At 39.6% G+C, this 21481-nt stretch overlaps 1 protein-coding gene and 1 long non-coding RNA gene across 6 annotated transcripts in view; both read left to right on the top strand.

The window, feature by feature from the left end:
- GFPT1 (glutamine--fructose-6-phosphate transaminase 1) overlaps positions 1-12786 on the top strand; it is a 66992-nt gene extending 54206 nt beyond the window's left edge. For all 5 annotated transcript variants that reach the window (XM_045078953.1, XM_045078954.1, XM_045078952.1 and 2 more), the window contains 5 exons: positions 5195-5309; positions 5791-5918; positions 6746-6913; positions 7528-7689; positions 8628-12786. In XM_045078953.1, coding sequence (XP_044934888.1) covers positions 5195-5309; positions 5791-5918; positions 6746-6913; positions 7528-7689; positions 8628-8672 — 618 coding nt within the window. In that variant the 3' untranslated portion in view covers positions 8673-12786. The remainder of the gene's footprint in view (positions 1-5194; positions 5310-5790; positions 5919-6745; positions 6914-7527; positions 7690-8627) is intronic.
- Positions 12787-15484: 2698 nt separating this feature from the next.
- Positions 15485-19097, top strand: LOC123391740. The gene is made up of 2 exons (XR_006606429.1): positions 15485-16967; positions 18474-19097. It is a non-coding gene; the product is annotated as an uncharacterized LOC123391740 (long non-coding RNA).
- Positions 19098-21481: the final 2384 nt, after the last annotated feature.

Below are 21481 nucleotides of genomic sequence, written 5' to 3'. Positions count from 1 at the left end.
AACTTTGCCTGAAAAACTGTCAGGGTTAAAGAGAGAGAGATTACAGAGTTTCTCATAATATCAGACTGTAGACAGTTTGATATTTCTGTAGGAATTGATGGGCGTAAATGTGCAGATTTAACAGTTTTTTATGTTAGTGCAGGTGTTTAAAATTTAACCACAGTACTGACTTGTTGATTTTTAAAAATAAACTGATACAGCTTTTGGCCAAATATAAAGCAAAACCAAGTTTAAAAGTTCAGAGTCAACTTTTTCCTGGTAAATTCTTTCAAACCTCAGTAAATTCTAAATGTGAGGTGTAACTTACTTTTCTCATAAGTGGTTTTCTGGTATCTGTTGGTGAAATGAAAAACATGAAATTGGAAATTAAGCTTTAATGGGAATGCAATGGAAAAATGTGTGCGTTAAAGCTATTCTGTTCAATATTTATACCTAAGAACCAGGGTCGAGATGTCTTAAGTCCAAATAAGGAAACATTACCCTGTAGAATAACAGTTTTAGTCATGGGCTGGAGGAACTGGAACTCATCTGATTGGTTTGAGCTGGAAACAGTTTAGGTATGCCAGGGGTCCCAGACGGTGGGTTTCTCCCCCATCCTGATCATATGTTTTGTGATTAATTAGTTAATTGAAAAGTAAGCGTTAGTAGGAAAAGGTAGACCAGAAAGGCCTGGAATTAAGAATACAGATGTGCCCATTAGCTTGAAGGCAAGGGACTGCAAATCCATGCCAGTGCTGTGGTGAGCCTGCTGGTGGACCCCATCGTAGCACAGGGACAGGTGACTGTGGAGGAATGTATGAGCAGCTGGCCGCTGGGAGGCTCAGCAAGAAGTAGGGAGTCTCATTTAACTATTGGGAAGTTTCATTTAACTGTCAGGAGCTTTAGCAGATTGTGATTTTATTATACAGAAGGCTCATTATCCACATTATGACAAGAAGATAGTCATTGATGAAGTGATCCCTTATCCTGAGAAGAGTCGTAGAAATTCAGCCTATAATCTACAAGAAAACTCCGAATAAATTTCTTAATGTTAAAATTATACATAATACTCTAGCTGGCTATACCACAACAGTCCTAGTAATTTAAGAATAAAAATATAAATAAGAAACTCAAATGCCTAAAACATAAAATTGTTTCTTTAAATGACCAATGAATTAAAAAGATACCAGAACTACTATTAAAAAGTCTTAGTACAACAAAGATAAACTCAAAATGGATAAAAGACCTCAACGTGAGACAGGAATCCATCAGAATTCTAGAGGAGAACATAGGCAATAATCTCTTCGATATCAGCCACAGCAACTTCTTTCAAGATATGTCTCCAAAGGCAAAGGAAACAAAAGTGAAAATAAACTTTTGGGACTTCATCAAAATCGAAAGCTTCTGCACAGCAAAGGAAACAGTCAAAAAAACAAAGAGGCAACCCACGGAATGGGAGAAGATATTTGCAAATGACAGTACAGACAAAAGGTTGATATCCAGGATCTATAATGAACTCCTCAAACTCAACACACACGAAACAGGCAAACATATCAAAAAATGGGCAGAAGATATGATCAGACACTTCTCCAATGAAGACATACATATGGCTATCAGACACATGAAAAAATGTTCATCATCACTAGCCCTCAGGGAGATTCAAATTAAAACCACATTGAGATATCACCTTACACCAGTTAGAATGGCCAAAATTAACAAAACAGGAAACAACATATGTTGGAGGGGATGTGGAGAAAGGGGAACCCTCTTCCACTGTTGGTGGGAATGCAAGTTGGTGCAGTCTCTTTGGAGAACAGTGTGGAGATTCCTCAAGAAATTAAAAAATAGAACTTCCCTATGACCCTACAATTGCACTCCTCGGTATTTACCCCAAAGATAACATGTTGTGAAAAGAAGGGCCATCTGTACCCCAGTGTTTATAGCAGCAATGGCCACGGTCGCCAAACTATGGAAAGAACCAAGATGCCCTTCAACGGACGAATGGATAAGGAAGATGTGGTCCATATACACTGTGGAGTATTATGCCTCCATCAGAAAGGATGAATACCCAACATTTGTAGCAACATGGACGGGACTGGAAGAGATTATGCTGAGTGAAATAAGTCAAGCAGAGAGAGTCAACTATCATATGGTTTCACTTATTTGTGGAGCATAACAAATATCATGGAGGACAAGGGGTCTTAGAGAGGAGAAGGGAGTTGGGGTAAATTGGAAGGGGAGGTGAATCATGAGAGACTATGGACTCTGAAAAACAACTGAGGAGTTTGAAGTGGCGGGGGGGGGGGTGGGAGGTTGGGGTACCAGGTGGTGGGTATTATAGAGGGCACGGATTGCATGGAGCACTGGGTGTGGTGAAAAAATAATGAATACTGTTTTTCTGAAAATAAATAAATTAATTTAATTAAAAAAAAAGTCTTAGTACAGAGGTGCCTTGGTGGCTCTGTCAGTTAAACACTGACTCTTTTTTTTTTTTTTAGATTTTATTTATTTATTTCACAGAGAGAGACACAGTGAGAGAGGGAATATAAGCAGGGGGAGTGGGAGAGGGAGCGCAACGCGGGGGCCTGAGCACAAGGCAGATGCTTAACGACTAGGCCACCCAGACTCCCCTAAACATCTGACTCTTGATCTCAGCTCAGGTCATGATCTCAGGGTCCTGAAATGGAGCCCCTGTTTGGGCTCCACTTAGCAGGAAGTCTGCTTGAGATTTTCTCCTCTCTCTCTGCCGCTACCCTCCTCGTGCTCTTTCTCACACACAAATAAATAAATCTTTAAAAAGGGGGGGTGCAGTGCACTTGGGTGGCTGCAGAGACTAGAGACTGCAGGAAATGTCACAAGCCAGTAGACAAAGTGTGGGTGAAATGGAAGAAAAATTGTCTATTTATAAGAGTAGAAACACAAGTTAACACTTTGCACTAAAATCAATTTCAGATGGACTAAGAGTCAAAAAGGGGCAATGAAGACAATAGAATGAAGAAAATTTAATCATACTTAACTGATGTTAGGATGGAAGGACTAGGCTTAAAAGTACGACTCAAAATTAAAAAAATAAAACTTGCTAAGTTAATAAAGACCATTATAAAAGGGTTAATCCAAACTGGGAAAAAGTATTTGAAACATAACAGTGAAGACGTTCTTAGCACCAACAAAAAATAAACAAAAGCCCCCAAAACTCCCAGGTCCAGAAATAAGTAAACAACATATAGTTAATTCTTCAAAGAGAAAACATCATTGGCTACTGAACATGAAAACCGTCTTTTCAGATTTAAGATATGTATGATAAAGTGGTAGCGAGAGATCATTGTCTAACAACCAAATGGTAAAAGCTTATTAAAAAGATAATTTTAAGTATTGCAGAAATTGTGGCAGAACACTCATCTCACAGTCTCATACAGCTAATTGGAATGAAAATAGTCTTGGTCGTTGACTGCATATTTTAAAACATTCACATTTCTCTAGCCTAGGAAAATAGATGTCTCTTAGTTTAAGCTTTCATCAGTAAAAGTTTGTTTTGAGCCTGCGTGTTAGGCATTACACTGAATGTTTTTTTTTTTTTTTTAAAGATTTTATTTGTTGATTTGACAGAGATCACAAGCAGACAGAGAGGGAGGCAGAGAGAGAGAGAGGGAAGCAGGCTCCCTGCTGAGCAGAGAGCCGGATGCAGGACTCGATCCCAGGACCCTGAGATCATGACCCGAGTCGAAGGCAGCGGCTTAACCCACTGAGCCACCCAGGTGCCCTACACTGAATGTTTTATATTGGTCTCATTTAATTCTCATGAGAATCTTGTTAGTGTACCTGTAACAGATGGGCCATCTGACACCTAAAGAGAGGAAAAACCGTTCTGGTTTAGTAAGCAAGAAAGAAGGCATTCTTCCTTGGGAAAGTGCTTGTGATTAAATTAAGAATATGGCAAGTTGTAAGAGTATATCTACCAATTAATTTTCTTAACCATTTAAAGAAAGAAGGGCAGTAAAGATTAGTAGGCAGTATTCACAAATGTTATTAATATCATGTTATTAAAATGTAATTTTACATTTAAGAATGATGATTAGGGGCACCTGGGTGGCTTAGGTCATGATCCTCAGGGTTCTGGGTTCGAACCCTGCATCGGGCTCCCTACTCGGTGGGACGCCTGCTTCTCCCTCTCCCACTCCCCTTGTTTGTGTTCTCTCTGGCTGTTTGTCTCTGTCAAATAAATAAATAAAATATTTTAAAAAATGATTTTTCTGGGGCACCTGGGTGGTTCGGTGGGTTAAAGCCTCTGCCTTTGGCTCCTGTCATGGCCCCAGGGTCCTGGGATCCAGCCCTGCATCAGGCTCTCTGCTCAGTGGGGAGCCTGCCTCCCCCACCCCCACCTGCCTCTCTGCCTACTTGTGATTTTTGTTTGTCAAATAAATAAATAAAATCTTTAAAAAAATGGTTTTTCTTTTTTCTACCCACTTTTCTACAATTGAGCTTAAAAAAAATTTTTTTAAGTCAAACTGGAGAAGAAAAGGTGGGAGTGAAGAATAAGCAATGGGCAAAGGTGAAAAAAAAAAATCAAAGAACAATTAAAAAAAAAAAAAACCAGTGCAAGTTACCTCAGGGAAAGTCCTTCAGGCCTTTGCTTTTGACTTATATAAGAAGAGCCTAATCTGGTTATGCACATGCAGATTTACACTCTGCTCACCTTACTTTGCATGTTTCTGTTCCTTTCTGAGGGTATTAGGGATTTGGTAAGCATCTGGTGTGTTATAAGGAACTTTTGTTTTGTATTTGGAAATAAAGGTTAAGTCATTGTTCAAGTTCAAAAAAGGCTAGTGATAGATTTCCTAAGTACTGATTCAGTTTGCTATTAACGCTGTTTTGTTTTTTGTTAAATATTTTATTTATTTATTTGAGAGAGAGTGAGAGGGGAGAGGGTCAGATGGAGAAGTAGACTTTCTGCTGAGCTGGGAGCCTGATTCTGGACTTACTTCTGGGACTCCAGGATGATGACCTGAGCCCAAGGCAGTCACTTAACCAAGTGAGCCATCCAGGCTCCCTAACAGTGTTATTTTGTTTGTTTGTTTTCTTTTTTTTTTTTTAATAGACAATACATATTTATAAAGCCAATGGGAGGGAATTCTTTATTTTAATCTTTTTTTAAATTAAAAAATCCAACTTTTTAAAATGCAGCTGCAACTAATTCTGCTTTTCTATGGTGTTTCAGGCTTACACCAGCCAATTTGTATCCCTTGTCATGTTTGCCCTCATGATGTGCGATGACAGGATCTCCATGCAAGAGAGACGCAAAGAGATCATGCTTGGACTGAAGCGACTGCCTGGTATGAAGATCTCACAGTGGATGTTTGTTATCTGTGGGAGTGGCTAATGGGTGAAGCCTTTTCTCGTCCTTTAAGCTGTCTGTGGCTTGTAGCTATTTAGTCAAAAAGATCCTTCTTCTTTGGCACCTGTGTTTTTAAAAATCTTTCATTGACTAGAAACACTGGTCTTTGGGGTGTCTGGGTGGCTTAGTGGGTTAGAGCCTCTGCCTTCGGCTCATGTCGCCATCTCAGGGTCCTGGGATCGAGCCTTGCATGGAACTTTCTGCTGAGTAGGGAGCCTACTTCCCACCACCCCCCTCTCTGCCTGCCTGTCTGCCTATCTGTGATCTCTGTCAAATAAATAAAAAGAAAAAAATCTTAAAAAAAAAAAAGAAAGAAAAACACTGGTTTTTTGTTGATTGCTTCCAATATATTATTGTTATTATATCGTTCAATTTATTACCCTTTTTTCATAGACTTTGTTAATATTACTTCTTAACAGATTTGATTAAGGAGGTACTGAGCATGGATGATGAAATTCAGAAACTGGCAACAGAACTTTATCACCAGAAGTCAGTCTTGATAATGGGACGTGGCTATCATTATGCTACTTGTCTTGAAGGGGCACTGGTAAGTCTTCTCACTTAACAGTTGTGTTCTGAGGACTTATGGACCTGGCATACAGTCATATATACTTTTAGGTCAAATGAAATAAATAGGACTTTTGAAAATGTCTCTTACCAGTGTTTATGCACTTGGATTTGTTATCTTGAGAAAGGGTAACATAATACTTAATTCAAAAGTGAATATTGGGGCGCCTGGGTGGCTCAGTGGGCTAAGCCTCTGCCTTTGGTTCAGGTCATGGTCTCAGAGTCGTGGGATTGAGCCCCATATTGAGCCCTCTCTGCTTAGTGGGGAGCCTGCTTCCCCCTCTCTCTCTGCCTGCCTCCCTGTCTACTTGTGATCTCTCTCTCTCTCTCTCTGTCAAATAAATAAAATCTTAAGAAAAAAAAAAGACTTAAAAAAAAGTGAATATCAAGAAAAATACATTTTACCACCTTGATTAGGATTTAGCAAGTTAGTTAACTACTTGGATTAATTTGTTGCCTACATGTGAGTAAATAGGAGATTAAATTCTCTAGGTGTGAGATTTCATGGAAGTAAACATGAGGCAAGTAAAAACAGTTACAGAGTAATAGGAATATATTCATGATCATCTGAAATCCTCAAGTGTTTGTGGGTTTAGAACTTCTAGTTACTTACTTAATAAATAAACAAACTTCCAGTTACTTGATAGTTTAGAAATAATGATCTATTCACCTATATTTACAGGTCAGTGGCCCTTTTATATTTTTGACTAAATAGTGACTTCAGACAGCAGATGTTTTATGTAATATTTGCATAAGAATGGGTTTTTGAAAAACAGACTGTAGACTAATCTAGTTCTTTCCTGTTAGAAAATCAAAGAAATCACTTACATGCACTCTGAAGGCATCCTTGCTGGTGAATTGAAACATGGCCCTCTGGCATTGGTGGACAAGTTGATGCCGGTTATCATGATCATCATGAGAGACCACACTTATGCCAAGTGTCAGAACGCTCTTCAGCAGGTGGTTGCCAGGCAGGTAAGTTAGGGGCTCCTGGGAGGGCACCAGGATTGTCTAAGAGTTGGGTTGCTAACGCTTATTTGAATTTTATGACTTTAAAGTGATAAACCAGTGTCCAGTAGGAGCCTTATAGAACATGTGGAGGTTTACATGTGAAGAAACTGAGATAGTCAAGAGTTTTGACAGCATCCAGCTCCTGTTCTCATAATAAGCAGAACCAAGACCAAAACTGAGGTCCTAGTCTCTCAGTGTCTGCTTCTCCCTTTCAAGTTAATATTCTTGAAAGTATATTTCAGGAGAAACTGGGTTTTATGTTACTATTACAGGTGTTGTGTTTAACTGAGTTTCCTTCAGCTCACTCGGCTTTTATATAAAGCCCCAAAGATATTGCTGGCTGTTAACTGAGCTCGGTATTTCTCAGTTGTGTGAGTTTGAATAAATTACCGAATCCCACAGTTTCCGTTTCATTGGCTGCAAGTCAGATCAATCTGAGTTACCACGTAGTATTGTGAGTCAGTGAGGCCACGTGCATGTGGGCAGTGCAAAATCTGCACGTTCTTGTGCAACAGCTCTGCCTTTGCTTACCAGTGATTTTGTGTGTGTGTGTGTGTGTGTGGCTTTTTCTCTGCCAGGGACGCCCAGTGGTGATTTGTGATAAGGAAGATACCGAGACCATTAAGAACACAAACAGAACAATCAAGGTGCCCCACTCAGTGGACTGCTTGCAGGGCATCCTCAGTGTGATCCCCTTGCAGCTGCTGGCTTTCCACCTTGCTGTGCTGAGAGGCTATGACGTGAGTGACGGGTCCAGGGGAACTCTTGAGCTCGCTTTCTACCTGGTTCATTCATTCATTCCTTCATAGTTCATTCATTCATTCATAGTTTTCCTTCTAAATTTTTAGCTACAGCTTTGGAGAAATCCCTCAGGTATTTATTCGTGACCTGTCACGAATGGCCCAGTTCGGAGATTACGTCATGACCCTTTTTTTACCCATAGAACCTGAAGGAACCTTGGAGCCTACCTCTGTGATTGGAGATTACCTCCTTGAGGAATCCGTAGGTGTCCTGTTTTCTTCGGGGTGGCTGGCAGTTCTTTGGGATGCCCCCACACATTGCAGGGGTTAGTATCCCTAGTCCCCCGGGCATGACAGCCCAACATCCTGCTCTCATACACAACTCCTCTCAATCACTACTGACTGGCATTTCTAGTAAGAAAGGATTTAACAGGGAGAATTAGGCTTAGGTTTACATAGCCATTAGGAGACCTAGGGAAAGGCAGGGGAGGGAGGCCACTGTGCCATCCGCCAGGGTAGGAATTGCAAGGAACCACTACTGTCGGGGGGTTCTGGGCTGCTGTAGCACCAGAGTGGGCCACTGCCAGAAAGATGGTGGAAGCTGCCAGCAAATCCCACATTAGCTGCCAGAGGCCCATTACCCTCCGAGTGGGCTGCGCCTTTTGCAGAGGACCACAGAGCGCTTTTTCTGCTGAGTCGGCTCCTTCAGGATGTTTTTTCCTCATTCCAGGATTTTTAAGATGCATTATTTGACTTTGTTTTCTTTTTTTTTTTTACTTTGTTTTCTAATTTTTTTATTGTCTGTAATTAAGATGGTTGAGGAACATGTTTTCTGATTCTATATGCAAAAGTAATTTGCTTAGAGTTGCTGTTTCTCCCTCCCTACCACCACCCCCTCGCCCAATTTGTACAGTCTTTCACATATTGTTTCTTTGCAGGTTGATTTCCCCCGGAATCTTGCCAAATCTGTAACTGTAGAATAAGGAGCATCTGCAACTCTGGGCGGTTGAGCAACACAAGACACCTTTTGTATTTAACACCTTGATTTAAAATACCACCCTCTGAAGCCTTTTTTAGTAAATCCTTATTTATATATCGGTTATAATTATTCCACTCAATTTGTGATTTTTGTGAAATTATCTCATATTTTTCCAGTAATTTGTGGGGGAGTTTAAATAATGGAATTTATATTGGAATTGTTACCACAAAGAGATTCAGCTCTCATTTTCTTCCAAGGATGCCGGGTGTTGAATTTCTGGGCCCTGCACTTCAATCTGGGAAGAGTGTGTGTTTTTAGAATAATTGGCCTTTGTTTTACTGTGCTTCTCTTCATTCAGCCCAAAGAAAGTATAGTACATTTAATTGGAATATCTAAAGACAGAGGCAATGTATGCAAATGCTTAGACATTTGATTAAGGTTTTGTTAAGTTTACGAATCAAGAGAGAAGATGCTGTGATTTGTTTTGAAATTTGTGTTTTGTTTTTAAATCACACTTGTAGAACTTAAAAACCGAAAGCTTTTCTTAGTAAGTTGGGTTAACCTGAGTGTCTCTGACCCATTGCTTGTTATGTGGAGGTCTAGTTAGAGTTAAGGTAGGAAGCTAGAGTATAGTAGTACATTGGTTTTCTCCACTCTTAACAGCAAGTATTTGCACAATTTTATAGCAGAAACTTTAATTTTGAGCTGCTTAGGACAATTGACAACATGATTTTCTGTGTGAAGTTGGGGGACCTCCAGGTGGGGCGTCCTGTTCTAGTTTTCCATCTTCTAAAACTGGTTTTATTTCCTTGTATCTGTAGTTTTTTGTTCCTTGTGTTTTTGTTTTTGTTTTTTTAATGACTTGTTCTTGGAAATCACCACACAAAGTTGCTGTCATGTGTCTGAGATTAAATCGGTACTGATATATGCAGAGTTCTCTAATTTTTGTTCTGAGGAAAAATTGCTTGCAGTGAATTTTAACTTTTTACGCCTTGTTACATAACTCATACCAGCCTGCCAGTTGGAAGTTCTTTGTAGTTTGGAAGATTTGCAAGTCTTTTGACTAATCATTTGATTGTAAATGTATGTGCTGAGCTAGATTTAGAGAAAGCTGTATGTTTTACACTGATGCTAGTGAAGGATTGCATCAAATATAGTATTATTTCCTAGGTATACTTCTCTACTGTCTGTGTTCCACCCCTGAAATCTATTTAGGAATGAAGAAGATACAAATGAATAGAGTGGTATCAAGGTGCCTTCAGCTGGTTTATGTCAGAAACAGAATTTAACAATTTAGATTAAAATAGAGTAGAATATTAGTTTGACACCCAACGTGTTGTGAGTAATCATTTCTTTACGGGGCTTTTTGGCCAAATCTTGGGGGTTATAGAGCAGTGTGTTTGTGTTTTGGTGAAGTCCTTCTCTTTTTAAAGTTTTTGCCTTTAAATTGTGAAGGTAAGATATTTAGCATAGTTATTTAAGTAAATTCAGGCTTTTTCTTTTTTCTGTGTTTGAATTTCTTGGTGAGGTTAAGATTTTCTAATAGCTATTGCTGCAAGGGGAGCACAGAATTCTGCTTGTGTATTAGGGTTAGAAAAATACTTACCGTATTTTGAGGTACTTTGAAAGGACTGTCCTAGATGGAGACTAGAAACCTGGTTGTTTTTAAAAATAAAATAAGGTTACTATTTACATCATATGTATGTTTTCAGTATAGCTATATTTATCTATTTTAATTATTTCTGAGATGATTTTGTTTAGGCCTGCTAGTTTTAGTATTTGTATAGTGTCATTTCTTATGTTAAATTAGCATTTTATGTCTGATTTGTGTGGATTTGTAACATTTCTTAATGGTCTGAAGTTTAAGTCGGCATTCTAAGTGAAAAAAATGTGAAATCAATCATTGGTTTTCAATTTCTCTTTTTCTCTTCTTCTGTGTCTCTCTCTTTCTCTCTCTCTCTCTCTCTCTCTCTCTCACACACACACACACACACACACACACACTTCAAGCTAGGATAAGTTCTGAACTGGATATCAAAAGCTGATATTAAAGAAAAAAGAAGTGATATTTTCCAAATAAACATGGTTTCTCTTTTTTGTCCCTTCTTGCTTCTTACTTTATTTCATGTAGTGATTTTTAAATGCTTTTATGTATTAATTACAAACACAAAAAAGAATACTCTAATGAGGCAAATCACTAATAAGTATGCATGCCTAGTTAGAACCAATGTAATATTAATAGGTAAGAGAATCTGGTTTTTCAAGAAAGGTATTCTACAAAAGGAGTCCTTATATAAAAAGTTCTATCTTGTAGTACATTTAGGGTTTAAATTCATTCACATGTAACTTAAGAGTTCCTTACCTCAACCCTGAGCCCTTTTTAGGCTGGGATCATGGGTAGTGTCTCACACATGGCTCAGCAAATGATGGTTCCTTTGCAGTCAGTTGGCTTTTCTGTCTTTTTAAAATTCCCTGTGCCATAGGAATGAGTGGGAAGAGGAAATAATGCTCGCTGTTTTTAGTGTGCTCTAATTGTGTCAGCCCCCTACTAAGGGCAAGTCACTGTGCCAGGACCTAGAAAGGACCTCATGTTGAAAGCAGAGTCTGCTTGTTCCCAGGCAGACTTATCACTGGTGAAGACCAAGATCATTGCGAGCACAAGGTGAAGGGAGTGGAAAAGTGGAGGTGAGCTGGGTTGTTAAATAATGGTCCAAGCTTAGGGAAGTATAATGTTCAAAAGAGGGAAGGTGCATTTTGTAGAGTGCGCTGTTGCCGCAGGCTGCGTGGACCACCACATATCTGTGGTGCGCCAGGGAGCGGCAAAGGCGAAATGCACAAGGGAGAAAGCAGCAAGCATCAGTACTACTCCAGGGGGCGGACTCAGGGCTGCCTGCAGGTGGGGCTGAGGGTTAAGAGAGCTAACACAGATTTTCTCTCTTAGTTTTGTGGCAAGTTGTTTCTAAGATGATGACATCTTAGCCTTCTGACTACAGATCTTTTGGCCTAAGCTAATCATGAGGACAGGAGGAAAAGGAGCCTCCTTCTCCCCACTCCCCATCTTTTTTTCTTGGTAATGCTTATTTGGCACTTATTTATATTGTCTTCAAAGAAGGAAGACCAGCTGAAATGTTTGCTTTAACAAATATATTTTAAGAAGTCCTTTGGAGTCAGTGTTTTATCTGCCTAAAAACTTAGGATATACTATAGCAATAAAAGGGAAAGACTAATGTTAACAGTAGTATGTGACAACTTAAGTGATTTTTCTAAAAAGCACAATGTTATTGAAAAGTGTTTGTGGAAAAAGAAATCATAGCTCACACGGAATTTGCAAAGGCCAAAGAAATGGAAGCGAATGGTAAAGGAAGGTATTTTAGCCTTATGTCCACGTAGTCATTGGGTTTTATCTACCAGACTACCAGGTAGAGTGTCGTCTTCATGAAAACATACTTCAGATCGCTTTCTGTGTTCTTCATGTTAGAATCTCAAGTTTAGAAAATTAACACATCAGTTTTTTTCTCACAATATTTAAGGATTATTAAGATAACAGTATTTCCGTAGCTTGATGAGTTTAACCATATCTTCAGATCTGTGACATGACAACCGATAGGACTGATAACATTTGCTTTGAACCAATAATTTCCAGGGTTAAAAGAAAATCATAGTTGACTAGCAAGATTGTAAAGTTAGGCTGTATTAACCTGTAAGTCTGTAATAGCTTGGTATCACTGTTAAGGAATCTACCGTAAATAACAGCTAATGAGAAAATTTTAGGAAATTCTTGAACTACCTTTCTTACGGTACTCAGAATGAATACAGAAATGATCCTGTTAGCGTTTTAAATGTTCTTTGGTTGACTTTTGGTTTGTTTTTTTTGGTGTCTTTATCTCCTCTTTCTCTCTCTTTCTTCTTTCTTTTTTGCTTAAATAAAACTTCTGGTATTTGTTTAAATTATACTGATTGTGAACAGGAGGTTTTAGAATATTTGCTTTGTTTCAGTTTTCTGTTCTATAAGATAAATGTGTAGTTTACCGAGCCATTGGATCATTTCTTCCTCATGTCTTGGAAGTCCAATAACTCTAACCTTGAACTGTGAATAAATTACCAAAACTTACTGAGAATTGCATTTTGAAGCAATTTGCCAATATTTGAAGTATATACATGTTTGTAGATGTGTTAAAGATTGTATTGCACTAAGAATGTAGTCAGTGTTAGTTGTTAGTAAACTTTTCTGATGTTAGAAGTTACTTCATTACTATTGCTTTTTAAAAGAAGAGATGATTGGATAAATATAATCAGGAGTTTCATGTCTCCACTCCAACTTGCCAGTTGTTTTTTGAAAGAATCATTAGACTAAAACAAAGGATCTACTTTTTGTGATGTCATATACCTTAACAAGTCTTTTAAAAATTTTTGTGAGAATGTGTTGTTTCTAGCGAATTTCTAGTGTATACAGTGATCAGCAACTTTGCATAAGTAAATTGATAGTTGCAAAAGAAGGATAGTTGCAAAAGATGGGTGAGTAACAAGACAGCATGTATGCTAAAGTTTCTGTAGTATCTGGCAATCTGTTAATTATAGAACAAAGATTCCTTTTACAGGATCCTTTTATAAACAGCAAGCGAAAATCTCTATCCCGAGTGCTTACAGCACTTGCTGTGTTCTGCAGGAGACAGAGTTATGAGCCAGGGTAGTTTGAATGAATAGCTGTGCTGTTTTGCCTTCCCGGAGACTGAGGCCAGTTCCTCATCTCTGTCTCTGTGTTGCAGCAAAGCCTGGGGCTGCACACAGCGTGGGTCATTTTTTCCATGGGTCACATTTTGGCATAAAATCCAGCTTTACTTTTATTAAGCAGTTATCTTTAAATTCTCCTCAGTTGGCTGGAAGTATTTACTGAGTACTTATTAAAGGCCAAGAAATAATTTCCCTAAAAAATCAGAGGCCTGTTTTTCATTGGAGTGGCATTTAAGAAAAAAATTGTTTTACCTTTTTTGGATGAGGAGAAGAAGTGAGAGTTAAGTTTCTCTCATTAATCTGAAGGTACATAGGTGTCCTGCATTTTACAAAATGATATAAGAAAAATGATGTTGGAACTTTATTAGTTTAAACATCCTGGAGCTATAAACTAATCTTGTCATTATATACAGACAGGTTGCCAGGTTACAGGTCATTTAACCAGCGGATCCCTTCCCCAGAAGTATGTGTATAATAAGATAAATTCATTATTCTCTTTTTTTGGTTAGCATGTGTACAAGAGATTATTTGCAAGATTGAAAGACCACATTTTTGAACTTCATACTAACATGATTTATTGCCTCAAATTCCAAGGTTCACTTGTGTGTTTTCTCATGTATTTCTCCTAATGCTGTCATGTAGCCATATTTTCTTTTTCATATTTCAAGAGATTTTTGAAAATGAAGTATGAATGTACAGTTGAAAATATAGAATAAAAAATGGAGCTTGTAAACAATTAGAAAAATGCTTTTTTGGATAGAGTTACAGTTCTTTCCTTTCACTCACTTATGAGTCTACCTCTGTTTGTGTAAGATTAAAAAGATTGTTTATACCTTATTAGGATGAAAGCTCTTGGCATGTTTTTCATATGCTTTATTTTCTGCAGTATACTGAGTGATTTAGAAGCATCCAACAATTTAAAAACCAGAGCCTAATGTGTATTGTGGAACTCATAGCTCTTGTATACCCTGGGGGAGTTCATTTTTGCCTCTATCACTCAGCTTTATGTGTTCCAAAATGGAGGTAAATATGGTGAGGTCTTAGAATTGCTAGAATAGTCATGGAGAATTCTAGATTCATTATACCTAAAGGGCAAATGACCCTGTGGTTCTTAGCTAATGCATTTTTTTTTTTTTTAAAGATTTTATTTATTTGACAGAGAGATCACAAGTAGGCAGAGAGGCAGGCTGGCAGTGAGAGAGGGGAAAGCAGGCTCCCCACTGAGCAGAGAGCCTGATGCGGGGCTTGATCCCAGGACCTTGAGATCATGACCTGAGCCACCCAGGCACCCCAGCTAATACATTCTTAATTTGTGAGACTCAGAGGTGGCTGTCCATTAATTTTAGGTTGTCCTACAACATCCCGGCTGTGAAGCTCCCCGCGTACCAGGGCCACTGCAGTTTGTTCCTACCAACAGCCCCTTTCAGGTGACACTCCTGTCCGCATGTTGTCCTCACTGATGCCAGTGTGGCGTCCTCCAGACATGGATGTTCTGTGGCAAGTTCAATGTGAGATGGACTCATTAGAAAGCCTGGTCTTCAAACAGTGCCTCTAATGGGTTGGATCGTACCTGAGAGAGTGAAGGCTGGTAGTTCTCAGGCAAGGGAAATAGTAAATACAAGTTTCTGGTAGACGTGAATGCAGATAGCCAGTAGAGTTGTTTTGAAATATTAAATATATTTGCTTTGACTTTTATCTCTTGCTTTCCTAATTTTGTATTTATCCTTTGAATAAAATGTAAACCGAATATTGAATTACTTTTACTGCTGCTGTGTAGAAACCTAAGAACTGTGGGAAATCCTTGTAAGATTTTTATCTCGTGTTTTTGTTATTAACTTGGACCTATGTGTAGTTACTAAAGTTCAAAGTATTTCTTTGTTTGAAAGAAACGAATTAACTTTAAAACTTCCTAATCTGGGCGCCTGGGTGGCTCAGTGGGTTAAGTGGATCATGCCTCCGGCTTGGCTCAGGTCATGATCTCAGGGTCCTGGGATTGAGCCCCGCATTGGGCTCTCTGCTCAGTGGGGAGCCTGCTTCCCCCTCTCTCTCTCTGCTTGTCTCTCCACCTACTTGTGATCTCTCTTTCTGCCAAATAAATAAATAAAAGCTTAAAAAAAAAACCAAACAACTTCCTAATATGTAGGGGTTTTGTGCTTTTTGTTTTTATTTTTGTTTTTTGACATTTGAAGTGAAATGGCCTCTGAAAGCAGAATTGACATTACTGACACAACGTTAATAACTTCAGTTCTTTGAGTTATTTTCTCAGCAGAGACATATTTGTGTAAATTTGTTCGTGAATGCCTGGTTTCAGGAGTGTAGGAGCTCCCCAGAACAGACAAAAGCCAGCTGACTTGTAGACACTTTGTTCTCCTCAACTTGGCCTTCCTGACGGGTGACATTCTTACGTTAATGGTCCTCAGTTCCTTTGGGTTCAATATACTGAAACTAAGGAAGGGCAGCTCTGAGAGTGTTGACATCCTATCAGAAGATAATGCTGATTTTTTAGGTTATTTTTTATTTTATTTTTAAAGATTTTATTTTTAAGTAATCTCTACACCCCAGATGGAGCTTGAACTCATGACCCTGAGATCAGGAGTTGCATGCTCCACCAACTGAGCCAGCCAGGTGCCCCTAAAGTTATTTTTAAAATTCAATAATTTATTTTTTAAATACTGTCATGGCTTGGCTTATGCCCAACTAGGATGCCTCAAAACTTGGATCATTATTTAAATGGACAATCCTTTGCAAAATATAACAGTTCTTGTTTTTCCCTTCTTACTTTGTACTGCCCAGTATCCTGGCTACTCTGGGTCCGTAGATATGAGAAGGACATGTGGACTAATGGGTTCTGCTTTAATGATACACATATTTCTCATTGCCTAAACAGTGCCTTTGCCAGGGGAGTTCCTTAATAAAATGCTTGCTGACCTTAAGTTACACTCTAAATAGCATTTTTATTTCTAATTTTTTCTTTCAGTGCCTTTACTTGCTGAGCTAGAGTTTGATCAAGAAATCATAAATCACTACCAGCTGGCATTTCTAGTAAGAAAGGATTTAACATGGGGGAACTGGGCTTACACAGCCATTAGAAGGCCTGGGGACAGGGAGGGAGGGAGGGCCATGTGCCAGAGCAGGAATTGCAAGGAGCCACTACTATCGGGGGTCTGGGTTGCTGTAGCACCGGGTGGGCCACTGCCAGAAGATGTGTGGAAGCTGCTGGCAAATCCCACATTAGCTGCCTGAGGCCCATTAACCTGTTTGCAGTTTACCACTGGTGAATACTTATTTCTACTTCTCTTCTCCAAATTCTGTACAAGTGCCTCTCACTGGTGAAATCTAATTGGATCTCTGTGGCTAAGTATCCAGCGGAAGGGAGATATTGTACAGTGCAGCTCACCCTTTGGATTACCCAGCATCTCTACTCACCCTTGTCTCCGTATTTAAATTTCCAAAGAAGAGCAAGAAGAATACCATGGTTCTCTTTGGCATGCTGCAACTCTCCCTCTTGGAATAAAGAAACACTGTCTTCCCAAGAAAAGATACATTTCACAAGTTTCCCCCCAAAAAAGTAATGTTCGCTTTTCTCCCTTAGTCATAGGCTCTCTTCATATAAAACTCATAAAGTCTGGGGCGCCTGGGTGGCTCAGTCGTTAAGCGTCTGCCTTCGGCTCAGGTCATGATCCCAGGGTCCTGGAATCCAGCCCACCATTGGGCTCCCTGCTCAGTGGGGAGTCTGCTTCTCCCTCTGCCCCTCCTCCGTGCTCATGCTCTCTGTCACAAATAAAATCTTTTATTTTTGAAAGTTCATTTAGTCTTAAGTAGAATAATTGGAAGGGGGGAGAGGACAAAGTTGATTATATAAATGAATATATATCAAGAAAAGATAACATACTAAGCCCTCATTTAGTACTAGTCAAGAGTACATAGTTTATATAAATCTCTGCAAGTACACACAATTATATACATTTTCTCTTCCATTACCCATTTCGTGTTCCCTTTGCCCTCAGCAAGCACGCAGGTTGTGGTGACTCTTGGCCAGAACTTTTTGCTTCTCTCTCAGCTCGGTTGGGACCCTCCCTCTCCTCTCCATTCTTGTACCTAAATTGGGGACCCATATATGTAGAAAGGTGGCCGTAGGAATTTCTGTCAATACTGTAGACAAGGTAGCAAAAGAAAATTTCTGAGATAGAAAAGTTAATGCTGGATAGAAAAGACAAAAGAAAAGGGAAAAAAAATTCTCCAAAGCAAAAAGTAAGCGAGCATTACTTGGAGAAATACTGAAGCTGAGGGCAGCCCTTGAGGGGGCATCTGTTGGTCTCCTGGAGGCTAGAGCTTTTCAATGCTAATGGGCTGCACTTGGGGGCAGGAGACAAAGCCACAGTCTGAAGTAGGGGCTGGGGGGACGGGGACATTCTTGGCCAAAGAGTAACCCAGGAAGTATGTCAGAGAGGGTAATAACGAGGGAAAAGGCGGGCCTCAGCCTCTGTTGTGGTGGATGGGGAATGAGTCTCCCACGGGAATTCCTTACCACAGCTAGACCCCAGGCAGGGTTTGTGCCAGATGTTGGCCCTACTATTTGTCCTAAAAAACCTCAGAGAGGTTATTCACAATGACCCTGAGTTGACAGAGCCCTCAGGCACCTGGCAGAACCAAACCTGAATGTTTTGGAGCAACGAACTTTCGAACTTTCTCGGTATAAGCCTCAAAGCCTCGCCCTCTTTATGTCAAGAAATAAACTCAAAATGCAAAGGCACAAACATCTATCCTCAGAGGGAAAAAAAATGGCAAATGACAGAATCTTGTTCATAAACACTATTGTATTTATTTATTTTTTTTAAAGATTTTATTTATTTATTTGACAGAAATCACAAGTAGATGGAGAGGCAGGCAGATAGAGAGGGAAGCAGATTCCCTGCTGAGCAGAAAGCCCGACGCGGGACTCGATCCCAGGATCCTGAGATCATGACCTGAGCCGAAGGCAGCGGCTTAACCCACTGAGCCACCCAGGCGCCCCAGACTATTGTCTTTAATTAATTAATTGAATTAACTTTAATTAACTTTCTTTATGTCTCAGTGGGAGAGAGATTTGAGGCAGAAGAAGCCATTCGGCATTTTGACCACAGAGGCAGATGTGGAAATGGTACAGCCACCAGAAGCTGAAGAGATAAGAAATGTATTTTTCCCTTAAGTCTCCAAGGGGAGTGTGTTCCTACCAACACCTTGATTTCAACTCTGTGATACCAATTTTGGTCATCTGGCCTCCAGAACTGAGAGAGAATAAATCTCTGCTGTTTTAAATCACCATATTCTTGGTAAATGATTACAGCAGCTACAAGGAAATGGATTCAGAGAACTTGCACATCTTTTGTTGTATTTATCCTTAGGTACTTGATAACTTTTGTTCTTACTATTTTTTTAAAATTACAATATTTTTTTTAAATAAAAAAATTACATTTTCTAGCTTTTTTTTTTTGATGGTATAGAAAATACAATGAAATTCTGTATGTAGAATTTGGTTTGCTGTAACTTTGCTAAATTCACTTATTTCTAGTGGATATTTTCTATATGCAATATTATGTTACCTGTGAATAACTGGGTTTGTTTCTTCCCTACTGATCCTTACACATTAAAAAAATTTTTTGCCTTTCTCTGCTGCCCAGGACGTCCAGTATAATTTGAATAAAAATGGTAACGGGAACTTCCTTGTTTGTCCTTCTAATGCCAAAGGAAAAATTTCAACATTTTACCATCAGGTATTAGATTTGCTGTAGATTTTTGTAGACACCCTTTATCAGGTTAAGGAAGTTTTTTTTGTTGTTGTTGTTTGTTTTGTTTTGTTTTTCCTATTCTTAGTTTACTAAGAGTTTGTTTGTCTTTAGTTGCTATATGGCTGCTTAGGTTTTATCAAAAGCTTCTACTGACATCACATTATTTTCCTCCTTTAATCTGTTAATGAAAAGGGTTATGTTGCCTTCCTAGAAGAAATTCAGTCTAGCATTTTTAGGCTTTAAGTTGCTCCCCAAATTGCTTTATGTTGTGATGTGTCATATTTGGGTTACTCAAGTGCAAGATACATTCTAATTTCCATTATGAGTTCTTTGACTCAGAGGTTACTTAGATGTGTTTCTTAATTTTCAAACATACCATTCTAGTTACCATGTTGTTACTGGTATCTAATGTGGTCAGAGAACATGCTCTGAATTACTTTAATCTCTTGAGTACTTTCTTTTAGTCTGGTATATGGTCAGTTTTTTCCAGGTGTTCTGTGTGTGCTTGAATTTAGCTATGGCTGGAATGGTCTTTGAATAGGCCCATTAAGGTCGTTTGTCGGTTGTGTTGGTCAGATCTTCTCTACCCTGGTTGATGGTTTGGTTTTGGTGGTGTACTCAGTTCCTGAGATGGGCGTGTTAACATCTACGTTGGTGGAAGTCTCTCACCTCTTCTCATGCAGCCACTTTATAGATTTCTTCTCGCATACTTGCTTTACGTATTCCGATGTTATAATGAGATGAATGCACATTGAAAGCTGTTGATGAATTGAAAATGTTTCTTATGAAAGAACCCTCTTTATTCTTTAGTTATAAACTTTTGCTTTAAAATTCAGCTTGTTGGGTCGCCCGGGTGGCTCTGTTGGTTGAGTGACCGACTCTTGGTTTCAGCTGAGGTGGTGATCTCAGGGTCATGAGATCGAGCCCCGCCCGCATCAGGCTCTGCAGGTCTCAGGGAGTCTGCTTGGGGACTCTCTCTTCCTCTCCCTCTCCCTCTGCTCCTTTCCTCCCCTCTGCTCTCTCTCTCAAATAAATAAATAAATCTTTTAAAAAATGAAATAAAGTCCAGCTTGTCACCTAGTAATTTAGTCACACCAACTTTCTTCTGGTTAATATTTGCATGATACATATTTTTCATCTTTTGATTTTCAACCTTTATGTAACCTTATGTTTTAGATTTAAACTTTTATGAACAGCATATTATTGGAGTTTTAAAAATCCACTTTGAAATGTTTGTCTTTTCAATAGTGCATTTAGTTAATTTACATTTAGAAACATACCACTCAGGTGCCCCAGCTGTTTTTCTCTTTATATTTATGGGCCAACCCACTTAAGTCTACTGTTTGGACCGTGGTATGGGAAGGAGCACAGTGTGCCCTGCAGATAGGACTCTGAGTGAAATAAGAAGAGGAAAAGTATCTTGCCTACTGTGGTATTATGGTTTATAACACGACACAAATATTTGATTGTTCTTCCAGTTTCTGGCATAGAGCTCCTAAAATTCTTGGAATTTCCTAAGTGATAAGTGTCCTAAAAGTGTCGTTTCTTATGTTCTTGAGGTAACTTTTGGAAAGCCCCCTGGTCACCTAAGGATAGGTAGGGGCTGGTTGCCAGGGGAAACGACCATGTGCTTAGACGGTTGGAACTTTCAGTTCCATGCCTTGATTTCTGGGAGGGGAGAGGGGCCGCAGGCTGAGCCAGTCACAGTGACTAATGAATTATCCGTGCCTTTGTGATGAAGCCTCCATAAAAACACAAAAGGATGGGGCTCGGAGACCATCCGGGTTGGCACACGCAGGGAGGTGCTGGGAGGGTGGCGTGCCTGGAGAGGGCAGGGAAGCTGCGGGTCCCTTCCTACATACTTGCCCCGTGGACAGATCGCTTTAGCTGCCTGTTGATTCATATCCTTTAATATCATTTGTCATAAACTGGCTCTCTAGTGAGTACATGGGTTTCCTGGATTCTTTGAGCTGGTCCAGCAAATTAATTCAACCCACGGAGGAGGTTGCAGGAACCTCCGATTCCAGTCGGTCAGAAGTGCAGGTGACAGCCTGGGCTTGCAGCTGTTACGTGAAGTGGGGTCAGTCTTGTGGGACTGAGTGTCTTTCCATGTGGAATCTGATGCTGTCTCTGGGTAGACAGCACTGGAAATGAGTTAAGTGCAGTGCACTTGGGTGGCTCAGTTGGTTGAGGGTCTGCCTTTGGCTCAGGTCATGATCCTGGAGTCCTGGGATGGAGCCCTTGTTAGGCTTCTTGCTCAGCAGGAGAGTCTGCTTCTCCCTCTGACCCTCCCCTATCTCATGCTCTCTCTCTG

This window comes from Mustela putorius, unplaced genomic scaffold (assembly GCF_011764305.1).
Source record: "Mustela putorius furo isolate JIRA1106 unplaced genomic scaffold, ASM1176430v1.1 tig00000281_pilon_pilon_pilon, whole genome shotgun sequence".
Lineage (NCBI taxonomy): Eukaryota > Metazoa > Chordata > Mammalia > Carnivora > Mustelidae > Mustela > Mustela putorius.
The sequence above is the reverse complement of the archived record's forward strand: the minus strand, read 5'-3'. Positions and strand labels throughout refer to the sequence as shown.